The 25206-nt window shown below is 39.4% G+C and overlaps 2 protein-coding genes and 1 long non-coding RNA gene across 3 annotated transcripts; 1 reads left to right on the top strand and 2 right to left on the bottom strand.

The window, feature by feature from the left end:
* Nucleotides 1-8138: 8138 nt before the first annotated feature.
* LOC120358648 lies at nucleotides 8139-9598 on the bottom strand. Its single transcript, XR_005575553.1, has 2 exons — nucleotides 8853-9598; nucleotides 8139-8433 (listed from the first exon to the last, which is right to left on the bottom strand). It is a non-coding gene; the product is annotated as an uncharacterized LOC120358648 (long non-coding RNA).
* An 87-nt stretch (nucleotides 9599-9685) lies between these two features.
* LOC120358647 lies at nucleotides 9686-10980 on the top strand. Its single transcript, XM_039453518.1, has 2 exons — nucleotides 9686-9901; nucleotides 9996-10980. Exons 1-2 carry the CDS (start codon nucleotides 9794-9796, stop codon nucleotides 10362-10364), a joined length of 477 nt encoding a protein of 158 aa, XP_039309452.1. The 5' UTR covers nucleotides 9686-9793; the 3' UTR covers nucleotides 10365-10980.
* Nucleotides 10981-15866: 4886 nt separating this feature from the next.
* Nucleotides 15867-18410, bottom strand: LOC105207218. Its single transcript, XM_011176647.3, has one exon. It carries the CDS (start codon nucleotides 18408-18410, stop codon nucleotides 15867-15869), a length of 2544 nt encoding a protein of 847 aa, XP_011174949.3.
* Nucleotides 18411-25206: the final 6796 nt, after the last annotated feature.

Genomic DNA, 25206 nt, shown 5'->3' with positions numbered 1-25206 from the left:
TTGTATTTAATTCGATATAATCGCGAAGCCAGGTGGATTAATCAAATTGAAGTATGCGGTGTATTTTTACAACTTCAAATCCATTACGCATTGTTAAAGACTTCGATAATGGATGACGTAACGCTTTTTGTCATATACTGTCGCAAATACTATTATTGTGCCTTGACCCTGGCGGCTTATCGCGTGAAGAACAGAACGGAAGGTCTGTGTGTCGATCGTGTAAATGTTTTGGATAATAAAAGTCGACTTTAAGAATATATCCAATGTTCGAATCCGAATCGATCGCGTTTACCTCAAAATTTTCAACGTCTTCGACCCATTTGAATTTGCCATATGGCAATAGTTGACATATTCCGTGGCCATACAAATTGTTTATGTCAAAATACATTAAATAAGACAATGGTTTTGACGGATCATAAGACTGCATGTATTTATTATTGGCTTTTGCATATCTGCCAGAACATTGATATAAACTGCCACGAATACCTTTTTTAATAAACATAACATCATCAATGTCTCTGAACAACTCGAATCTTATACCTGTTTTCTTCGACATTGCATCCCAAGCATAGCCGGGCAATGTGTAATAATGCGCAGGATCCAAACCGTAACTCTGCATGCTTTTATTACAGAAGCTTTCAAATACGTCAGATAGCAATAAGACATCGGTTTTCAAGTATAAATCGCTGTATTCGACCAGGATTTCAATTGAGAACCGCTGCCACACGTTCTTTGCGTGAGTGTAATCATTCTTTGATACCGTCTGCCTGGTAAGCGAACTATGGAAAGATTTGCGCAGAGGTAAACGCGTATCATTGAACTTATCCTTGTGATCCACGTATTTGTACGGAAAGACGCCTTTGCGCGTAAGCAATTCAAAATTCTCGTGAGACAACGAGGAAAATTCAGAACGAGTAATTTTTAATTGATCAATATTTAGAAATGATGCTAATTATTCAAAACTTGAACTCAAAAATTTATATGAATCAATGAATCTAAACCGTATGCAATTTCGTACTTTGCCCGATTCTGTTTTTACGCCGGTAGCTGCGACCATGATGTAAGAAACAAGGTGTGCTCGTGCGCAGGTATTTTTACTAGCCAATAAGAGAGCGTGACAAGTTTCTGCCATCTTGTAGAATTAAGTGGGAAATTTTAAGCAAGTTGAACAAGTTTTTGAAAAATGTGTAACGTTACGCCCCTCCATCGCACCGCCACTCCGGTCCAAACGCCGAACACAACGTGTGAGATCGAGCACGTGCATGCGCTCGGCTAAGTTTGCCGCGATCACGCGCTACCATGCGTGCCGCGGGCCGCGTTCGGCAAGCATTCCCACTCCGGCCGGCCCAACCGCGCGCGCTGATTGGTACGTCCAACCGCACAGACCGCTATACAGGGTGTTTCAGACCACCGGTACACCCCTTTTCTCTTCGCAGGATTAGGACCAATCAAAAATATGTTCAGACGAAAGTTGTAGGGTTTCAAAAGATCTATTCAATGATCTTATCAGTTTGACCTTGGATGGCGTCGCCAAGGTCAGATCGAAATCACATTAAGTTTTTTAAATGAAACACCCTATTTTTGATTCCAGAATCTAATAGCTGGTGTCAAGACCTTTCCAAAACACTACAAGAAAGTTTATTTTCGTTGACTACTTTCCGAGTTGTGCGGCTTGAAAGTTACACTACCGCCAACACCATGTAAATAACAATATAAAATCACGCGTTACGCAGAAAGCCGTGCAGCCGACACAAAGAAAGTAAACACGCGAGCCGGGCCAACAAAAACAGATCATGAAAAATCGTGAAAGTTAGCTGTCGCGACCGTAGATAGTCACATACATATGTATGTCATAATATTATGTAATTACATTATTACTTTAACGGTAGCACACGAGCAATAACGAGTGCGGCTTTCTGCGTAACGATGTCTAACTCGTGATTTTATACATATTGTTATTTGCATAGGATGTAGTAGAGATGTATTCACCACAACGCTATTGTGACTCAACTCAACACGAGTGACAATAACTCTCTCAAACTTGTCACCTACGTCTTCAATAACCGTCATATCAGTATCAATCGCGCAACAAAAATCCGACCCTCTTTATTAGTCTAGGTTTATTTAGCCATGTCCTATTCCAATGAAGAAGCATATGATATGCTGCTAATTTTAGGTGAGTGTCGAGGTACATTCATTGCAGCGGAAAGATTGTGGCGGGAACGTTATCCTGATCGGACTCCTCACTCGCGAAATGTTTTTTCACGTTTGGCTAAACGAATCAAAATTAAAGGTGTCGTTCAGCCTCAACATAACAAAGGTACACAAATTCGTCGTCCGATTATGGATGAAAGAACAGTGGAAATTCTTGCATCAACAGAATTGAACCCTTATGATTCTTTAAGACGACGAGAACAAGATTCTGGTGTTAGTAAAATCAGTGTTTGGCGCATTCTAAAAAATAACAAATTTCACCCTTACAGAATGTCTGTTCATCAAGCGTTGAATTATAACGATATTAGACAGAGACTTGTATTTTGCAACTTTATAAGACAGCAACCACTTGATTTCCACTTGAAAATTTTATTTTCTGACGAATGTACACTTAAAAGTGATGGATCTGTTAATACTTGGAACTCTCGTTATTGGGCACAAAATAATCCTCACTGGTTGAGAGAAGTAGATCATCAAACCATTTGGAAAATCAATGTTTGGTGTGGAATTATTGGAAGTCAAATTATAGGTCCTGTTTTCTTTGACGAAAATCTAAACGGTGATAGATATTCCGCCTTGATAATGACAGATCTTCCTGTCTTACTAGAAAATATTCCTCTGCAATTGCGCCTGAACATGTGGTTCCAACAAGATGCATGTCCGTCTCATACATCGAGAGTTGCTCGTGCGGCATTAAATACTATGTTCCCCGACAAGTGGATAGGCAAATACGGTCCAATCAATTATCCACCCCGATCACCAGATCTCACCGTCCTTGATTATTATTTCTGGGGAAGGATAAAAAACTTGGTCTATCATGAACGTCCGACTACGAGGGATAATATGATTCGTAGAATAAGTGAAGCAATTCGATCCTTACGTGCCGAGGAAATTCTTCGAGCAACCAATGATTTTCAAAATAGAGTTGATGCTTGCATCGCAGAGAATGGTGCTCACTTTGAACATTTAGTCGCTTAACAAAACATACACTCATTCATTCCCGAACGTGAGAGGCAAGGGGACTCACATGAATCAAGCACCCCAAACGTGAGAGGCAAGGGGACTCACGTGAATCAAGCACCCCAAACGTGAGAGGCAAGGGGACTCACGTGAATCAAGCACCCCAAACGTGAGAGGCAAGGGGACTCACGTGAATCAAGCACCCCAAACGTGAGAGGCAAGGGGACTCACGTGAATCAAGCACCCCAAACGTGAGAGGCAAGGGGACTCACGTGAATCAAGCACCCCAAACGTGAGAGGCAAGGGGACTCACGTGAATCAAGCACCCCAAACGTGAGAGGCAAGGGGACTCACGTGAATCAAGCACCACAAACGTGAGAAGCAAGGGGACTCACGTGAATCAAGCACCCCAATGGGATGAAATTCTCGTCACGTCCACGTCGTTCATTCTGGATAATGCTAAGCACGGGAAAATGCATACAGTCAATCTGGACATGATTGATCATCAAACATAATCAATCCAGTTAATAAACAAAAGCAGAGTACATAAAACTTTGACTCCCCTTTTCCTCCCCCATACACATACGCATGCACGTATGCACACACCCACACACAAGATTAAATCCGACTAAGTAACCACCACATGGTACATCTTGAGTAATGCTGATGCTGGCGGTAGTGTAACTTTCAAGCCGCACAACTCGGAAAGTAGTCAACGAAAATAAACATTCTTATAGTGTTTTGGAAAGGTCTTGACACCAGCTATTAGATTCTGGAATCAAAAATAGGGTGTTCCATTTAAAAAACTTAATGTGATTTCGATCTGACCTTGGCGACGCCATCCAAGGTCAAACTGATAAGATCATTGAATAGATCTTTTGAAACCCTACAACTTTCGTCTAAACATATTTTTTATTGGTCCTAATCCTGTGAAGAGAAAAGGGGTGTACGGGTGGTCTGAAACACCCTGTATAAGCCGGCAGCGAGCAGCCGAAGATTGCTCCGAGCCACCAATCTTGCACCTACTCCTCTCCTGCGTCGGGTATCTTTAGCGCTCCCTAGCTTCGATATTCTCGAGCACCTCCTCGGAAACGGGCATTCTCGTTCCAACTATCTTACGACGGGCATATCGTCGTTCCTAACGGATGGAAATACTCGGCCAATTCCATCCTCCGCTCGCGACGGAAATACTCGTTGTTCCCGCGGCTGGGTATTCTCAGCCAATAGAAACCGTCCGTTCCGCACGTCCGTTCTTGGGGATTCTCGAGAACATCCCCGTTGTCGGGAATACTCGACGCCGCTCCCCGGCTCAATTCATAAACCTATCCCCACGGGGTGACAACGTCCCGCAAGGAGAGACCACTTAGGTCTCTGAACGTTGATCACCCTTGCGTATCGCGGAACTGTCCGCTGCACCGCGCACCGTCGACTCCATGATCGCGACCGGCCGTCGCGCGGGCCAATCACGGCCCGTTTAACCGCACTTGAAGTTCACCGTTTCACGGCAACTCCGATTATGAATTATCCGAATCCGTTCTTTTGCTGAGATATTAATTTGCGTAGTGAATTATATTTTATCCGGCCCGACCAATCGTCGTTCATTTACTTTGCGCGGGTCCGATCGTTCATTTACTTTGCACGGGTTCGATCGTTGTTTAATCGAGCACTCCGGTGGATTGTTAATATTTATGTATTTAGACGACCTTTTGATACATATATTTTTTTTACGTTTGTCTCATTGTACCCAACACGGAGTTCTTATTACTATCAAAAACCCTGGCATCCGGCGAGCACATCCAAGCAACCGATTACGATATCACGCTGCTACGAAAAGTATCTTGACATCTGCCGCACCAAAAAGTACCAGCGTTACAAATGTAAATATATTTTAACATCAATTAAATACCAAACAAATGTAAGAGGCAATAAAATATTAATACATATTACAATAAAATATTAGGAGTACAAATTGAAAACCGCCGTTTTTTGTCAAAATTTGAGGATTGATTGTTGAAAAATGGTTACATACTTATTCTTGTAAGTATTGTCCATCGCTGGCCACTACTTTCTCCCACCTTTCGGGCAGCATACGAATCCCGCGTCGAAAAAACTGCTCGTTTTTTGCGGCGATCCACGAATCGACCCAGTTTTTGGCCTCTTCGTAATAATGGAAGTGCTGCTCAGCCAGGCCATGCGCCATTGATCGGAACAAGTGGTAATCTGAAGGGGCGATGTCAGGAGAATACGGCGGATGAGGTAAGACGTCCCATTTCAATGTTTCCAGATAGGTTTTAACGACCTGAGCAACATGAGCCGAGCGTTGTCGTGCAGCAACATCACTTTTTCGTGTCTTTGCTCGTATTGTGGCCGTTTTTCCTGCAATGCTCGGCTCAAACGCATTAGTTGTGTTCGGTAGCGAGCTCCTGTGATAGTTTCACCCGGTTGTAACAGCTCATAATAAATCACGCAGAGCTGGTCCCACCAAATACACAGCATGAGCTTCGAGCCATGGATGTTTGGCTTGGCCGTCAATGTTGATGCATGGCCGCGGTAGCCCCACGATTTTTTTCGCTTTGGATTATCATAATGGATCCACTTTTCATCGCCGGTTACAATACGATGCAGAAAACCCTTTCGTTTTTGCTGTTGAAGCAGCTGTTCGCACGCGAAAAAACGCCGTTCGACGTCTCTCGGCTTTAATTCGTATGGCACACAGTGTCCATGCTTTTGGATCATTTCCATGGTTTTTCAAACGATGTGAAATAGCTTGTTGAGTCACGCCCAATGAATCTGCAAGCTCCTGTTGCGTTTGAGATGAATCTTCATTCAGTAATGTTTCCAATTGTGCGTCTTCAAACTTTTTCACCTGTCCGGGCGCTCCTTGTCTTCTACGCCGAAATCACCACTTTTGAAGCGTTGGAACCATTCTTGACACGTTCTTTCACTAATGGAAGCCTCACCATTTTACAATCATTCGACGCGCCTCAGCCGCAGATTTTTTCGAATTGAAGGCAAAAAGCAAAACTTCCCGCAAATGACGCTTATTGGGCACAAATTTCGACATTTTCGATCACAAAAAATATGTAACGCCGATAAAAATTCACAACTGCAATGATAAGAAATTGTTGCCAGATGCCCAACCTTACATTTAAAATTTTTGATCTAATGTTTGGCGCCAGCATTTACCGCTGGCGCCATCTACTGGAAAACGGCGGTTTTCAATTTGTACTCCTAATATTAATATGATTTAGATTACTTAATAATTTGTAAATTTTGATATATTTTTTATGCTTTCTTTTATGGTTGTAACAACCTGTGTTTGTCCGAGCACGGACGAGCTCAGGAAAGCCAGGGCTTTCGTGAAAGTAGGTTGCCAGGTTAATTAAATTTGAGATCGGGAGTGCGTAAAAAAAATACAAATTTATTATAGCAGAAATGAAAATAATATATGCAAGTGTATGCTCTAAAAATAGAGAAACGCGGTATGTACAAGAACGGCGGTGTGGTCTAGAAATAGAGAAACGCGGTATGTACAAGAACGACGACGGTTATTTACAATGCTCTGTCTTTTCCTTTCGGAAAAGGCGGCCGGTGCAAAAGAACGGCGCAGCAGCGTTGTTTTCGTCGCGCCTGTTCGGTTACAACGCGTATTCTTCGCGGTGTTTACCTTTTTGCGGTTTCATGGCCCGCAACGCGCGCGGGCTGGGATGCTATTCAGACGGCGCGCCGGTGTTCTTGGAATTCGGTCTCGCGACAGGAGTTCTACGGGGTTCCTTTGTTTGCGCGTTGGTACCTGCTGCCTCGAGATCTCTCGATGGAACCAAAAATCACTTTATCTCCTGGGTGATAGTCGTCACCGCGGACTCTGAGGTGGAGACGGATTTCGGCGGAATCGTCGAGATCATTTGACGGTGACAGAGCTCGCTCTACCGCTCGGATTCCTTGGATATCGAAAAAGCGGGATCGGAAATCACTGAGATCTCTCAGCGGTGACATAGCTCGCTCTACCACATGGATTTCCTTGGTCTGGCTTGGAAGCTGGACCGGGAAAGAGTCGGTCTCTTCACGAAATCGCCCACCTTTTATACCCTGATCTCGGAAAGTTGGGGATGCTCGGATGGAGTTCGGTTCTTCTCGGAATACAACATCCCCGCTGCTCCGAGATCGGTCCACTATTGCGCTCCCGCTTGCGCGTACGTCTCTTTGTTGCTCCAACGCCAAGAGCGGCTTAATGCGCGTGCGCACGAAGTTTCCACGATTAACGGCGCGTTTGCTGGGCCGTTCGCGCGCGCGTATACAAGGCGTTTATCGGCGCATAGCGCCTGTTTGCCTGTCCGGCGGGTGTTTGGCCGGACAGGGAGGCGGTTCATGACCCCAGGAAAAACAATGCGGAGATGCATCGTTACATGGTTTTCGGCCGAAATTTGTTTATTAATAATTTGCACTCTAATATAAGTGCGCGTACGAATTAAACATAATAATACCTCCCGAGGTATTTTAATATGTTTTTTTTTCTATAATATCTGCTAATGTTTTAAAAATTCATGGATCTTTCTGAATGAAGTTTCCATAATAATTTTGGAATTCTTCATTCATTATTTTTGCAAGTAATTCAGTAATTCAGAAAAAGGATTAATTAATTTTTGAAATAAAATTAATCCAGTCGTTTTGTGGGTTAACTATCATTTTAGTCAAAGTGCCTAAATGAATGTATTTGTACATAATCTGAACATTGCGTCACCGGCAATATATTTAAGGCCTACTTCTTGAATTATGTCAATAACATTTCTTTCAATTTGATTTAACAAAGCCAGTTCTTGTGTAGGGGAATAAGTAAAAGAACTTGCATGCGGCCAGCTAGCTCCTCTACCCGGTGGAGGGGCGGGGTAGTGGAGACAGGGACGGAGCAGCTCTCTTACGGGAGGAGACGGGTAGGCGAGGAATTAAGTAAAATCAGGCCGATATAACAGATAGAGATCACATGTATTGCAGTGCATAATGGAGATGGCATACAATAAAATAAGAAAAAAAAAGAACGTAAGACGTTAACGTAAGAAAGAAAAACAAAGAGATAAGGAGTTGACAAAAAGAAATTAATAAGCCGGACGCGGGAATTATTTCAACTCAGACCATAATTACGCTACACGCGCCGATCACGACGACTGATCCCGCGCAAAGCGCGGCAACCAATCACGCGCGCTCTGACCGGCGCGGCAAGAATGCGAACGCAGAGCCTCCGCTACGGCGAGCCACGTAATTCTGAAACAAAAGTGCGTATAGTAAAGGATTCGCGCCGGCGACAACGCAGTCGCCGGAACCGCACTGCAAAATTAATATAACACGCACGCTGCGACAACGCACCGATAGCCCGGGCGGCCGTGCGATCACTGCCGTAACACGACTCGCGCACGTGCGCGAGGGCTTTGCGGCTTCCCGGGAAGCCGGTCGTCCGCGAACTTCTACAGCGGGACCGCCAAAACACACGCGGCAGCCGACAGCTGGGTGCCTCGACGAGGTCTCGTGCTTGAGGTGGAGATCCCGCCAAACACCAAGAAGCAAGGTGCGTTCAATCGCCACGCGGCGGACGCACTCGCACACTAATCTAATGGCTCCACCTCAGAACGCGAGCCGGTCGACACCGACAGCTCGTGGCCTCACACAGCGATCAGACGGGTCACCTCGACTCTCGGCACGATCCTCTTCCTCGTCTGCAGGATCCTGGGCAGAGATCGCCAGGCCGGACACCCGATAGCCGCCTCCCGGTAACTCAGGACGATATCCCACGCTCTCGCCTCCGATAGCACCGTCTACGCCGAATGCGCGATCGATGAGCGCTACCCCTCCCACAGGGTGCGCGATATCCTTGCGCCTAGCGGCGCGGCCTATTAGCGGCCGCCCTTATCTAACCGTGACGTCACGGCAGCGCAGTGTCGGGTCTCCGCAGGTGTCGTGCGGTCCCCGTCGGCATCCGACATCCTCGTCGCTCTCGTCGTCCTCGCGGCCGACAGCCGCAGAATTTTCCTGCGATGATTCCTTGCCGCTACCCTCCTCGATGGACAGCCGGCATTCGACCCTTGTCCTGGCCGTTCGTCCGCATCAGCCTGCCCATCAGCCATGCCACTGGCGAACCTCTTTTGCGTGGCGCTTATCTGTCGCCACGTCTTGTCTCCTCCTCTCCGTCGGCGTTATCCTGTGCGCCGGCCCTGGACGATCGCCCTCTCCTTTTTTTCCTGTCGCGGTCCATCTCTCCCTCGCCGCTGCTAGTCCTTAGGCGACGTTTGTCGAGGTGCCCGCGGTTACATGAAATAAGCCGCGAATGAGTAAATAAAATAATACGCTCCGCAGTCCCGCCAGAGATTTCGTTCTCTCGCTGAGTGCCCGACCCGGCCATACGCGCCTCCTTGCGCGACGCTTAGGCGGGAGACGGAGTGGCGAGGCAGCTAAAACTGCCACGTCACAATATATATATATATATATATATATATATATATATATATATATATATATATACATATACATACATATACACACATATAAAATTATTAACATAAACAAATTACTAATATAAATACATTTAAAAATATGTTACTTTTTAGATACAAAAGTGGCTATAAGTCTTATGTTACTTCCACATTTAATTCCGCCAAAAGGCCTGAAGAAATATAAAGGCAAATGTTATAAACCCTCAATAGCTAACGCCAAAGAAAGCCTGATAAAACATGCAAACGTTAGTAAAATTCAAAATTAATAAAACTTTATAAAAATTAAAGTTTCATGTAAAATTGTTTCATTTTTATTATATACTATAATATAATTTTTAGATTCCTGGAGACATGATTCTAATCAGACAAGAAGCAAGAAAACGTGCTGAAATGTTAAATTTGACGTTACAACCGTATATAGTCATTTTAGGTTCTCTTGACGAAGTAAAAGAGACATACATTCAAGTGGACGACATTTTATATAAAGCAAATAGTACTTTAGAGGCAATTGATGTATGCTTCAAAATATACCATGTTTTTCAAGTAAGCTACCCTATAATGAGCGAATACCTTTGGATGCTAATCCAAAAAGGTATTTATCACTTTACTACTAAGTGGGATTTTATAATTCCTAATATAGAGTATATATTAAGTAAAGTAACAAAGTGTTTTGAAAAAGCTATTAACTCTAAAAGTACTAATGTTTAAAACGTATTTTTAAATTTTTATTATTAAAATTAGATTTTTTGTAAAACTTTTAATCTATAAGTTTAAGCTATTATAAGTAAAAAATTTTCTCGTTTTGTATAAGTATATTTACTAGTTATATGGTAGTCTAATTTTTTACAATGATTCTTTGTTTTTTTTGTGAACACACATTTTCATCGACAGATACTTTAATGTTACATATAAAACTGAGACACAAGTTGCTTATGAATTCTACAGTGAAATGTAATTTCGAAGATTGCATAGGTAGTTTTAACAATATTTATTCATTGCGGAAACATGTTTTAAATACGCATTGTAAAATATTATCTCAACAGAATGCTTGTGTAAAGCAAAATGAAACATTAACAAATAATGGAACATTAAAAACTAATGTTGAAACTTTTCAAAATAATGTACCAAAATGCAATGTTAAAAATAATTTGCAATTTTTTAGTACTGAAATGTTATTTGATGTGATTGATAATACTGACGAAATTAATACTGAATTTTTCAAAAATATAGTATCCGAATATTCTGTTCGGTTTGTAACAAAATTGTATGCTACTGGAAATTTAAATAGAAAATGTATTCATGAAATAATAAAAAATATAGAAATAAATTACATTTTCATTTGTTTAAATGTTTTATCTAAGAAATTTAAGGATATAAAAGATTTTGATGTTTTTTTAAATATTATAAAAAATGGCTTTAAATTATTTAAATCAGAATATAAAACATTACAGTATTTACAAGAAAGAGATTGCTTGTTTATGCCAAAATTAATACGTATAAACTCTATTTTATCATTTGGTAAAGTTAAGAAAAAATATCAATCGCATCTACAACATAAAAAATTAAGTATAATACTTCTAAAGTTGATACTAAAAAAATTTTTAGAGCTTCCAAATGTATATCAACAAATAATGTCACACATTGAAAAAAGTAAAAAAAATGAATATTTAGTTTCTATATTTCAAACTGATTTTTGGAGATCTGTTGAAAAGAATGCAAATGGTAAATTTATTTTACCACTCATACTCTACTTTGATGATTTAGAAATTAATAACCCTTTGGGTTCTTGTAAGAATAAAAATAAAATTGGTACAGTTTATTGTCGTATTGATAGTTTACCAAATGAATTCTCCAGTTTATTGGAAAATATCTTTTTAGTGCAATTACATAATTATCAAGATCATAAAGTTTTAGGAAATAAAAAAATTTTTATTCATGTCATAAACCAAATTAATGAACTTTATACTAACGGAATTTCCATTAATGTAGAAGGAGAGACAAAACAAGTTTATTTTATTTTATCTCATATTGTTGGTGATAACTTAGGTCTCAATACGATTCTGGGCTTTACCAAAAGCTTTAACTCTTCTCACTGTTGTCGTATATGTTACATTTCCAAAGAAGAAATGCAGAGTACAATGATTGAAAACAGCAATTTATTAAGAAATGTTGGAAACTATAATAAACATTTTGTCGAGAAAAGTCATGGAATTGTAGAAAACTGCGTTTTTCATAATATTATAAACTTTCACGTAACTAAAAATATATCAGTAGATCCTATGCACGATCTATTGGAGGGTATTTGTAGATACGACATTGCTAAAATTTTATATGATCTGATATGTAATAAGAAAGCATTCTCTGTAGAGATACTTAATGAAAGAATTAAGAATTTTTCTCATTCATTTGATAAAAATATTCCTATTATAAAATTAGAATCTATAATTAACAGAATGATTATCCTATCCGCATCAGAAATGTATTATTTAATTTTTAATCTTGGCCTATTTATAGGCGACTTAGTTCCTATTAAAAGCTCAGTATGGAAACTATACGTGATGCTACGTAAAATAGTAAATATTTCTATGCTGGAATCTATTACTGACGATATTATGAACTCTTTTGCAATGTTGGTATCTCAATATTTAGAATTATATTTGAAGACTTTTAAATGTTCTTTTAAACCGAAACATCATTATTTAATACATTATGAAAGGATTATGCGTGAATTCGGACCTTTAAAAAATTTTTCTACAATGAGATTTGAAGCAAAGCATAAACAAATTAAAGAATACAGTAAAATTATTAGTTCTAGAAAATGTCCTGCATATTCCTTATCATTGAAACATCAAATGCAACTTTGTCACAGATTTATTTGTAACGAAGGGTTCCCAATACGACTTTCCCATGGGTCTTCTATTTCAAAATTAAAATTTATAAATGATTATGATAATTTTAAATTTTTATTACCAGCACATTTTGACGATTATTATTGTGTTCTATGGGCAAGATTACAAGGAACTCGTTATGAAATCAATAATTTTATAAATATAGAAACATATGCGTCTCCAGTTTTTGGTCGAATTAAGTACATTATAATTAATAAATCTAAAAATGTATTTTTCTTATTTAATAAGTACATCAATTTATGTTATTGCGAGAACTATGGAGCACATAATGTAAAAGAAAATAACGAATGGGGATTTATTGCTCAAAATAATCTCGTAGATTACAAAGTTTACAGTGCTCACATTATGTCAAATAATAAATATTATATTCCTTCTTTTTTATAACTATTATATGTTGAATGCTTTAATATATAAATATAAAGTTTTTAGATTCATTATAATGTACTCTCTCCTCTTTCTGTATTAATATTATTTTTTTAGTATTGTATGTTCACAATTTTGATATTTTTTGTTATTTATAAGTACAGTTTTTTAATTCATTATAATTTACTTCCTCCTCTTTTTGTATTAATATTACTTTTTAGTATTGTAATTCACGATTGCGATACTTTTTGTTACTTATTAGTAACAAAATATGCATTATAAAATGTTTTGTTAGTAACAAAGTATGCAATATAATAAAATGTTTTATACAACTCAAATGTTCTCTTTATTTTATATAAAAGGTTGATTCATTATTTTGATAAGAATATCATCTCGAGAACTTAAAAAGATTTTTTATGCTTAGAAATTCGTATTATTGCAATTGAGTAATTTAGCGAGTTTAGAAGAGAGTTGCTGACTAATCACGTGACCATTGCAGTATGAATAACTCTGATCAATCACATAATTCTGTGATTGGTCGAAATAATGCATACTGTAATAATAACATAATCAGTTGGCGGTTCTCTCTTAGGTTTGTTAAATTACCCCATTAAACAATAGTACGAATATGAAAACACAAAGAATATTATCTAGTAATTTAAAAAATATAATATAAAAGAAAAAATTTATGTGTTTAAATTAAACAAACAGTTCTTAACATTAATAATATATTTATTGAAGCAAACAAATATACTTATTTATTAATAAAAAAATGCTATTTATTTTAAAAAGACGTTTTGTTATTAAAATAATAGTTTATTGTATTAAAGAAAATTTTTTGCTACATTAACATCTAGAATTATTAAAATAAGTATCAATATTTTTAAAAATAAATAAATATTTTTTAGAATAAAAAATGATTTTTTTCTTTTAGAGAAATTATTTTTTTTCATTAAAACTATTACTTATTTTAAATTAATAGAAATTGTTTTAATTAAGAGTTACAACTTTTTAAAATAAATACTGATACTCTTTAATTAAATAAATATTGTTTTAATTTAATTTGAAATATTCTCATATAGAAAAAATCTTTGCTTTATTTTTAAATTAATTTTTTTTAACTGACATAATATTCATTGCAATATTCAAATAAATAATGTCTTTGCAAGTATTCAAATAAATTATTTATTTAGAACAATTAAAATTTTTTTGGATTTAAGATATTTTTTTTTCAGTGTACGAATTCCCCTAGCTAACGCAGAGGAATTCGTATCGTCGGTTAAATTAAAATACATGTAAAAATATGTAAAATATTTCTTTATATCTTTAAAAAGTATAATTTTTATATTTGGTGAACGCTTTTAACATAAATTTGAATTTATGTAATTTAATGAATGTTTATTACGAAAAATGTACACTGTATATTTACTAAATTGCACATAATGTAAAATGTTATACTTTGAAAATGTCTGCTTATTTTATTAAAATTATTCGAACGGTAAAATAAATTTCCTAACATTTCCGAATTGATTTATTCTAAACGGAAAGAGAATTCTTACAATTACCTAAATTAGAATTTACTTTTTTGCATTGTTTTTTTGTTATTCTCCATTTATCACCTTTGAAAAGGATTTAGAAAGAATTAAAGAGAGAGAGAGAGAGAGAGAGAGAGAGAGATGAAAAATAGAAGCAGGAAATAGTGAATGTAAAAGAAAGCGAAAGAAGCGACGTAACGGAAAGAGAGGAAGTGTGGGGAAGGAGAGAGATTCGCTGGCAACTCGCGAGAGAGGAAAGCGAGAACAACGGTGGAAGAGAAAGGGGAATGGAAATGCCGCGAGAGCACGGTGGAGAGACGTACGAGAGTGAGGCAGCTTTGCGGGCATTAAGGGATATTTCCCAGGTGGCCGTGTCTCCCACTGCGTCGACCGGCTTCCGCTCTCCTGGTTGCAGAGAGCACAGCGGAGTAGCGGCAACGGCAAGCAAGAACCACATTGGGAGGTTGTCGGGTTTACGGCATTGGCGTCGTCGTTCGCGACGATACCAATAGCCTCGTACTGTGCTACCTGGCTGTACGTACAGCAACACCTGAGAAGCCAGTGTCCCGGCAATATACACGCTTTTCGCCGATAAAGTGAGACCAAAAAGTCTGCGATTTCTTTTTCGAACAAATTTGTCCGGACAAATTTGTTTGGATAAATTTTTGGACAATTAATAACGTGATTATAATAATGAAATGTTTCTTTTTTTTTTAGAGTTTGTTCGATTTGAGAATGGCTCTCAAAATCTGGGGCTTGTGCCCTGTTCGCGCGTCCCGCACCAAACAAATTCACAAGAAACGCGCGGTCGAGAATTGCTGGCTGATTCTCTAATTTCTTTAATAACTTTATTTAAAAACTTTGAACATACTACAGCTTTTGCGAAAACGGGGTACAAGAATATCGACACGCTTGAAAAAACTTAAATGAAAAAATGTACAGATACGTCCGCACGCATCGGTGATTGAATTATGAATAATTGTGATCGCGGAGCGCGAGAGCAGCGCAGAAATCGGGATCAAAAAAGACAATCGGAAACGCGAATATTCACCTGTCTAAGACGCACGACGCTTTATGGGAATATGCGCAAACGGAGGTTTGTTGCCAAGGGAAAACTCGCGAGAAAAAAGGAGTAGGCGATGAAAATAGGGAAATCGCAAAAGTGCGATGAAAACGAATCAAACTCAAAGACGCATAATGGAAACCGAGCGATAACGATGACGCGCGTACCGAACAATGCCGCCCCCCTTGGAAGGACCAACTTTCAAAAAAAAAAAAAGGTGTGACAAGTACGCGCTTAACACTCTAGCTCTCGCGCGGGAATATGCTATTTTGACAAATATGAATGAATTGTGATCAAGATTTAGAACAAAAGTTTAAAAATACATTGATATTGCCATAATTCAATTGTCTATTGGCAATATCGCAAGCCGCGATAGCGGACGCACGAAAACACCTTTGGCAGTTTTAATTGTGGCTGTTCTCGCCACCCCGTCCGACCCTGGATGAGTTTCCTGGACGCGACCCAGAACCCACTGCATTGGTGCTAAATTTTGTTGTCTTACTAGTACCATTTGATTTGGTGATAATTGCGCTCCCTTGCTACTCCTCCACTTAGTGCGTTCCTGCAAGGAGTGGAGGTACTCTGTACTCCACCGCTCCCAAAAGTGCTGTCGAAGCTGCTCTACCCTTTGCCAGCGCACAAGGCGGTTCTCAGGAACGTTGCTTAGGTCGCTGTAAGGAAAACTGTTTAGAGTCGTGCCGACCAGAAAATGACCCGATGTGATATATTCTAAGTCGTTTGGATCCGAACTCAAAGGCGTGATAGGGCGTGAATTTAAAATCGCCTCGATTTTACAGAGTGAAGTCTGCATCTCTTCGAATGTTAAGTGAGCATTGCCTATGATTCGGGCCATGTGAAACTTCGCAGACTTAACTGCTGCCTCCCAAAGCCCGCCGAAATGAGGGGTGTTAGGAAGTATAAAACTCCAAGAAATTTCCTGATCATAGAAGAATCGCTTAATATCTGATTGTATTTGTTGCTCGTTATAAATTTTGTAGAATTCACTAAGTCGGTTTTGTGCGCCTACGATGGTTCCATTATCGGAAAACATATGAGCCGGCCTCCCCCTTTGCGAGATAAATCGCCTGAATGCTCCAAGGAAAGCTTCGGTCGTGAGATCACTTACGAGCTCAACGTGAACCGCCTCCGTAGTAAAGCACACAAATATCGCTATATAGGCTTTGTGATTTCGCGAGTTTCTTCTCTTTCCCTCTCGCAAGATCACCGGCCCTGCGTAGTCGATTCCGCAGCGAGAGAACGGCCGGGATATCGTAACTCGACTCGCCGGGAGCGAGCCCATGACGGCCTCCGACTGACGTGGTTTGGCTTTAAAGCACGTAATACAGTTTTGAACAATTTTTTGGGTTGTTGATCGTATTGCCAACGGCCAATATCGCTGTCTGACGGCCGCCATGGTGGCCTGCGTCCCTGCGTGCAAGTTGCGAACATGCTCATGCTCTATGATAAGTCTAGTTAAATTGTCGCTGCGCGGCAGTAAAATCGGATGACACGAGTCGAAAGATATGTTAGCATTTTTTAATCTGCCACCGACCCGCATTAAACCTGCCTCGTCCATGAATGGAGACAACGACAGTAAATTACTTGAGAGACTAATGTTGCTCCCACCGTTCAAAGCTCTATATTCATCGACGAATGTCCGTTTCTGTACGGCTCGACACATGATAGAGAGTGCGAGTGACTTCTCGTCTGGGGATACCAAGCGAATAGGCTCGTCCGGACGCCGATTTGTCCGAAATCGCAAACAATATGCCACAATACGGCTTATCTTATTGAGATTAGAGAACTTGCTTGTTAATTTGCTAACGATACACTCACCAATGACGGATGCGACCGCAATGGTCTTCCTTCTTTCCTTATCCTCGCCCATGTGAACGAAACTGCTACTCGGCCAGAGATTATCATCGAGCTGGAGGAAGCCGGGGCCGTGCCACCATTTAGACTCGGCGATTAATTCCATAGGGCTTACGCCGCGGGAGAGAATGTCAGCGGGATTATTTGACGAAGAAATGTGTCGCCAACTTCCATGATCGGTCAATCGCTGTATCTCGCCCACTCGATTGGCAACGAAAACAGCCCACTTCCTAGACGAAGACGTTATCCAGTTTAACGTGATCGTGGAATCCGACCAGAGAAATGTTTGAATGCGTGCGAAGCTTAACGACTCTTCCACCTTGGCTATCAGTCTTGCCAACAGAACGGCAGTGCATAATTCCAGCTTGGGCAGAGACACGGCCTTGAGGGGAGCAACGCGAGATCTCGAACATAACAGTTCAGATTGATATTTGCCTAGTCCAAGCTCGACGCGAATGTATACGCAAGCTCCGTAAGCTCGTTGACTAGCGTCGCAGAAACCATGTACTTGAATGACGGTGGAGTTTGAATTTGACTTGACACAGCGTGAAATTTGCAACTGATTGATGTCGAACAACTGTGATCTAAGTTTTGACCAACAGTGAGAATGAATATCTTGAGGTACTGATTCATCCCAATGGACCCCGGACTGCCACAGCTCTTGTAAAATGAGTTTTGCCGTAACAATAACTGGGCCGAGGAGGCCGAGAGGATCAAACAACCTTGAAACTTCTGATAAAATGACGCGCTTGGATACAATGCCAGGAGTAGTATTAAGCTTGCATGAAAAATGAAAGGTGTCGCTGATTTGATTCCATTGAATTCCTAGAATAGAGGAATTACTTTGATCATCTATGCTGACTACTTCGCCATTTCTGTTGTCGACTGCTTCGAGCAATTTGCGACAATTAGAAGCCCACTTGCTCAGCTCGAAAGAGCCTCGACGCAACAATTGAATTGTTTCATCCCGAATACGACTGACTTCTTCAATCGTGTCCGCCCCTGATAGCATGTCGTCAACTTAAAAATCACGCTGGACACAAGTGGAGCCAACAAGATAAATGGAAGCATGTTGTTCGGCCAAATGCTTGAGACATCTGGTTGCCAGGAATGATGCCGATGATGTACCGTATGTCAAAGTCGATAATTCGTACGTCTGGACATCCGAATTGGGATCGCTGCGCCAAAGAATTCTCTGCAAACTTGCTTGTGAAGGATCTACCAAAATTTGCCGGTACATTTTGATAATATCGAAATTACGTATTGAAAAATACGAAAACGCGTTAGGATGGATGCCAAATCCTGCTGAATGACTGGGCCCACCATCAAAGCATCATTTAGAGAGATACCGCTGATTGTTTTGCAAGAAGCATCAAATACAACGCGCAATTTTGAAGACTGATCGGTTACCTTGTGTACGCAATGATGAGGCAAATAAAAATTTACTGATCTTTCTTCGGGCAGTGCATCTATCAAGGGCATGTGACCCAGTGAAAGATATTCGTCAATGAATCGTGAGTATTGAAGTTTTAATTGAGGATCGCGACGAAAACGTCTTTCTAGAGAGAATAATCGTTTGAGGGCAGCGGCTCGAGAATCTCCAAGCTTACTGATGAGATGCTCCTTGACCGGGAGTTTGACAATGTACCGACCTTGCGAGGTCTGTGTAACATTGCTGATGAAATGCTGTTCGCAAAAATTTTCTTCTGATGTACGAGTATTTGAAGGTATAATACTGTCGTTCAATTGCCAAAAACGATTCAACTGCTCATGTAATTGAGTATCTGTTACTGAAGCGTGAAGAGAATGCACCCTTGAAGGCAATGCGGGACCTCCCAATCGCCCTGCTAAAATCCAGCCCAGCCGCGTCTTTTGTAATAGAGGATGATCTCGTGTGGCCTTGATCTGTCCAATACACAATAGCTCCCAGAATAAGTCATTTCCTATTAGAACGTCAATTTCAGATGACACGTCAAAGTGAGGATCGGCTAGCTTTAAATTCTGGGGAATGAGGAATTTATTGCGCTTCAATGAGAGTGCCGGCATTCTGTCTGTCACTTTGTTCGCGACGATGCACTTTATTGTAGCTGTATATGAGTTCATGCGCGATTGCAATTTCAAATTAACCTTTTGATTGGCTGTAGAAATCGTTCTGTTTACCCCTGAAATGGTTATGTTAGACGGACGCGAAATAATCCCGAGAGTATCTAAAAAGCGTTTCAAAATAAGATTAATTTCTGATCCGCAGTCCAGAAGTACTCGGCATGAATGAGATGAGCCGTTTATGTCGAAGGCGTGAACGACGGCTGTTGATAGTATACTAAAGCTACTGTTAATCGAGCCCGATGCATGCGCCGCTAGAACTGTGGCAGAACCGGACGGCTTGGTATCATCGGGATTTGCGTTGTGCTCAGATGTTTCCGATGCGGAGCTGGATGAGTGTAGCAGAGTATTGTGTTTGGCTTGACAAACCCTGCAGCTACCCAAAGCACATTTATTAGCTACGTGCGACGTGGATCGTAAACAATTCGCGCAAATCTTACGGCTACGTATTTCCGTGATTCTACGCTGAACTGAAGAGCTAGAAATTGTTTGCAGCGGTAAATTAAATGTTCGCCACTGCAATAATTGCACTTTGGGCGTACAGTTGCTGTGCATGAGGACTGGCGTTTGGAAACTGACTGAGATGCCTTTGAAGGCGGTGCGCTAATTCCATTAGTAGCTTTGAGCATCTGACATTGGTGAGTGGTGAAATCAAAAAATTGCTGAAGTGTTGGCAATTCAGCGCCGATCAATGCCGACTGCCATTCTCTGAGCGTAACTGCATCAAGTTTCGAGCTAAGTATGTGTACGAGCAGGTCGTCCCAATGAGAAGTCGGACGCCTTAGACTCTAAGGCTTAAAGCGTGGAGAGCATGCAAATGTTTTGCGGCACCGTCCGCAATTTTTCTTAACTCCAAGTGGTTTTCCTTCGCCATAGATGGCAATTCCATTAATGCCTTTATATGATTTTGAACAATGACTCTTTTGTTATCGTATCGATGCTTGAGGAGGGTCCATGCGACCTCATAATTCGCATCCAAAATTTCCAAAAAATTAATTACGTTCCTCGCGTCACCAGTAAGAGACGCCCTCAAATATTGAAATTTTTGAATGTTATTTAGAGTAACGTTGGAAACCACTCGTCGTATTTCCCGGAAAATGTAGGCAAATTTAATTTAGGAAGGCGGACGTGACCGATTCAGCTGTATCGCGAGAACTTATCGAGACCGGAGAGGATGGACTCGGCGTACGCGTCGCCGACATGACCTTTACGACTAATTCGCGAGCCTTAGATGATAACGCATAAAATTGGTCTTCGAAAGTCACGCGATCGACAGTCTCCGATTCATCGGCGAGCTCTATTCGCGTTTGCACCCTATCATACTCCATCCAATAATGATCTAGCTCAGTGCTCGGAATTAGTGGCACATTTCGAGCCGATTTCCGAGGCGACGCCTACTGTCTCCCCTCGAGCCCCTCACTCCGCTCGCGGGCCTACAGCCGAGCTGCCGGCCGCGCGTCAAATGTTGTGGCTCAGGAGCGTAGAGCGTCCCTTGTAAAAGAAATAGCCTAGGGCCTAGAACCTAGAAATAATTATTATTTTTATAAATAATTATATAAAAATTTAATATTAATGTATGTAATATATACATACAATATAAATAATTATATAAAAATTTAATATTGTGAATGTGCGTTCGGCCGGAAGAGTTGTATTTGCTGCAGTGTACGAGTACGTTTGACTGCGATGTCGTTTAGCCGTGAATTTCTCTGACCGGAAAACGACGCTCAGGAGATCGTGTCGTGTCGATGGGCAATTGACACCCGAAGCCTTGACCCGCTGGAATCCGCTGTAGCCGATGTTCTGATATTGTGCAGGATAATCCGGAGCGGAATATCCGGCTCGAAGGACCATAAAAATGTTCGATTTGAAAATGGCTTTCAAAATCTGGGGCTTGTGCCCTGTCCGCGCGTCCCGCACCAAACAAATTCACAAGAAACGCGCGGTCGAGAATTGCTAGCTGATTCTCTAATTTCTTTAATAACTTTATTTAAAAACTTTGAACACACTACAGCTTTTGCGAAAACGGGGTACAAGAATATCGACACGCTTGAAAAAACTTAAATAAAAAAATGTACAGATACGTCCGCACGCATCGGTGACTGAATTATGAATAATTGTGATCGCGGAGCGCGAGAGCAGCGCAGAAATCGGGATCAAAAAAGACAATCGGAAACGCGAATATTCATTTGTCTAACAATAAGACGCACGATGCTTTATGGGAATATGCGCAAACGGCAATCGCAAAAGTGCGATGAAAACGAATCAAACTCAAAGACGCGTAATGGAAACCGAGCGATAACGATGACGCGCGTACCGAACAGAGTTCATATTATTAAATTCGTAATTCGCGAGTTATTTCAATTCTAATTAACGTTCAACGAGGTATTTGATATCGGAAAATTGAAACATTGCGGTGAAGGAAAACGTCCAATAAAATTATCGTTGAAGGGGAATAAAATTTATATTAATTAATGAATCTCTTTCTCGTGATTTCGATTACTCTGTACAACTGTGCGTGAAGCAACGATTGACAGTCACTTTACGAAAAAGCGACTTCTATGACGACGCGACAAATACGGATCTCGCGCGAGACATCGCGTTGGATTAAAGACGATTCGCTTCAAATCCCGTCGTACTACCGTCGCCTCCGTTTCTCCGCTTTCGCCTTTACCTTCATCTTATTCGTGAAAGCTGCAGGTATTCTCGCAGAGATATGCAAGAAGGTAAACACCGGTTTTCGATAATGCTGGCTCATGCGCAACAATAATCGCTCGATTGAGTCTGTAATCCGTTTATAATCTGAATTAAACTCTTTATATATAGACCTATATCTGTAACCATATAAGTCTGTACTACACTTTTATTTATTTTTTTCTTATTTATCTTTTTTGTTCACTTTCTTGTTCTTTTTTGTTCACTTGTTGAGAACTTTTTCTTACAAACATGTAATTTAACGACACATTTGTCATCGGCATTACAACCTGTGATTATAGAAATTGTATTGACTATTTAAGTACAAAAGAATTAATTTTCGATATCACGAATGTCAGTCTTAATTAATTAACTTTACTTGATGTTAATTTAAACACGACGTAGATGTTGAAGTTTAAATTCAGCGCGATATAGATGAGAGGCGCCTCTGACTGCTTATGTAATCGCGTGCGTGCATTACTACGCGCGTTACTCAACTCGTTTGTGTTGCGACATTGGCCTAGTTTACATCGTGCACTTGATACGCGTATTAAGCACTATATTCGTATCAAATTTGTACTAAATTTTTAGTACTCACGATGTAAACGCTGCCGGATCAAATTGGTACGAACGTATCAAGCAAGAGTATCGTACCAAACTGATACGCGTACCAAATGATACAGACCTAGTTTACACCGAACACTTGACACGCATACTAACAAGTAACTTTCTATTAAATTGTCTTAATTTCGACAATACGTGTAAATGTATACGTGATATCTATATTTAATTAATTATCTTGATTCATATTGTACCAGCTTAATATACTATTCATTAAATTTATTATCAAAATTAAGATAATGAATAAAAAGTTACTAAATATTACGCGTATCAAGTATTCGGTGTAAACAAAGCCATTGTCGGGACTGCAATTAATTTAATCAGCAATTAAATCATGTCTGTGAAAATGAAAGATCGATTCGACAATGCGATGATGCAAAAAAAAAATTAACTAATTGCATTTCTACTTACATTTCTACTTTTTCATTGTTTATTTTTATTATTTATTACATGAAAGAAAAGTAAAATGATATTTGCATGTAATAATTTATAGAATCATTCGACATCGATTTAAACAATAATTTTATTAGTTATTTAAAATTTTTTCAGAATTTTTATATAAATTGAAACACTTTAGAAATATTGAAAAATATATTTTTTTTTTCTAAATTTTTTATATATATGTGTATTTTTACATATTCTAAAGTTTACATTAAAAAATCTGAGAACTATTCTAAAAAATATGTTATACAGAAAATCAGGAAAATTTAAAGAAAAGTTTTCAGAGTATATAAATTTGTCTCAGATTTTTAAATATAATTTTCAAAATTTTTAGATATTTTTTAGTCATTTCCAGAATTTTTCAAAATTTCTGTAATATTTTATAGTTTTTAGAAAATTTCTTAGTTTTTTTATAGAATATTAGAATATTTCAGAACTTATGCATACATGAAAAATTTAAAGAAAAAACTTAATTACTTAATATTTTTGAAAAATGTTCTATAATTTGTATAAAAAGTATATCTCAGAAAAATTTTTATCAGCAATAGAGTTAATGATGTCTTTCTTTTCAACTGATTTTTCTAGTTTTATCTTTTTTGTATACCAAAATTATTACATACGTTTATAAACTATAAAAAAAAGAATATTAAAAAAAGAAAATTGCAGCAGTGTTGTAATGTTGCAGATTACAATGCAATATTATAGAGACATTGTAAAAACATAAATTAACAATATGCCTTTAACATCGCATAGCATATGCCAGTAATATTCCGGAAACATTGCAATATCATAATTTTTTAATAAAGTAGTGGCAATAAAAAACCAAAACAAAATTTAAAATTTAAAAAAATAAAAACAAAAATAAAAAATAAAAATTATTAATTAATTATTAATTTTATTAATTATTCATCAAAATTAATAAAAATTTTGAAAATTTTTGACTTGCATTTCTGACATCGAAACGACAGAGAGGAACCATCGTTTCGACAGAGAGGAACCTGAGAGCGGCCACGGCGGCCTTTTTCCAGTAACGCTTGAAAACTCCCGTACACTAGCGACGCACATCCATTTAGGCCGGAATGGGAACTACATGTCACATCCATTTGCGACTCGCCGTTAAAAACAGTGCCTCGTGAAGGTGGATGTGGGTTGTTGTCTTTGCTAACATCCATTTTCCCGTCGATAAATCATTTGACGTTATGCGTGTCCGTGCTAAGATGTAGCACATCCATTTTGTTACCGATAAATCGTGTGTCAGCGTGCTGCATCCACAACGGGACTACTTAAGAGGATGCTATAGTGACCGAAGAACTTCCTCGGCATTGCAGATTATTTTTGAGGGAGACCAAGCTATCGCTCTTTGTCCAACGCACAGATCTGTCTTTGTTTTTCAATTATTTCGCCATCTACGAAAAGACCTATCAACTACAGTCACTACTCTGTTTGCCATTGTTTACGTGCGCTAAGCGAAATTTGTACACGTACAACTGTTTACATGTTAAACTTTTTTGTTAGGCTTTTGACTGGAATGACACACAGTGTTGTTCGTCAGAATTTTCTAAAGTGCGGTCTGGTCTCATTTCATACATGCGAGCTACGTTAGTAAATGACAAAAGTTAACCTCGGTTGACAGATCCACGAGCCAAAAATAAATAAATTTTTAACTTTTTGTTTGATTTTCTCGTAAAATTTACCAGCCCGCACTTTGTTTTGGTGCGTACTTTTATTCTGTAAAAGGATTTTGTGATCTGTAGAGTCAATTCGAAAATTAATGAACACTGTAATGTGTCGGTAATTCCCGTCACTATAGCATCCTCTTAAGAAGCGTCTACAGTGGGGTCGTAGAGTCACGGGACTAATCGTAAATTTCTGTATTTTTGGTCGTAATTGTAGTCGCTTGGAGTTGATTCAATTCCAATTCCAGCGACAACCGTAATTACGGTTGACCA

This window comes from Solenopsis invicta, chromosome 9 (assembly GCF_016802725.1).
Source record: "Solenopsis invicta isolate M01_SB chromosome 9, UNIL_Sinv_3.0, whole genome shotgun sequence".
Taxonomy (NCBI): Eukaryota; Metazoa; Arthropoda; class Insecta; order Hymenoptera; family Formicidae; genus Solenopsis; species Solenopsis invicta.
Note: the sequence above shows the minus strand (reverse complement) of the source record. Positions and strands in the feature narration are given on the sequence as shown.

What these genes read in the sequence shown, in the direction of transcription:
- LOC120358647 (XM_039453518.1), top strand. Translation starts at nt 9,794, where the DNA reads ATGTTACTTCCACATTTAATTCCGCCAAAAGGCCTGAAGAAATATAAA. An exon ending in GCCTGATAAAACATGCAAAC is followed by an intron (nt 9,902 to 9,995) that starts GTTAGTAAAATT and finishes TATAATTTTTAG; the next exon opens with ATTCCTGGAGACATGATTCT.
- LOC105207218 (XM_011176647.3), bottom strand. Translation starts at nt 18,410, where the DNA reads ATGCTATCAGGGGCGGACACGATTGAAGAAGTCAGTCGTATTCGGGAT.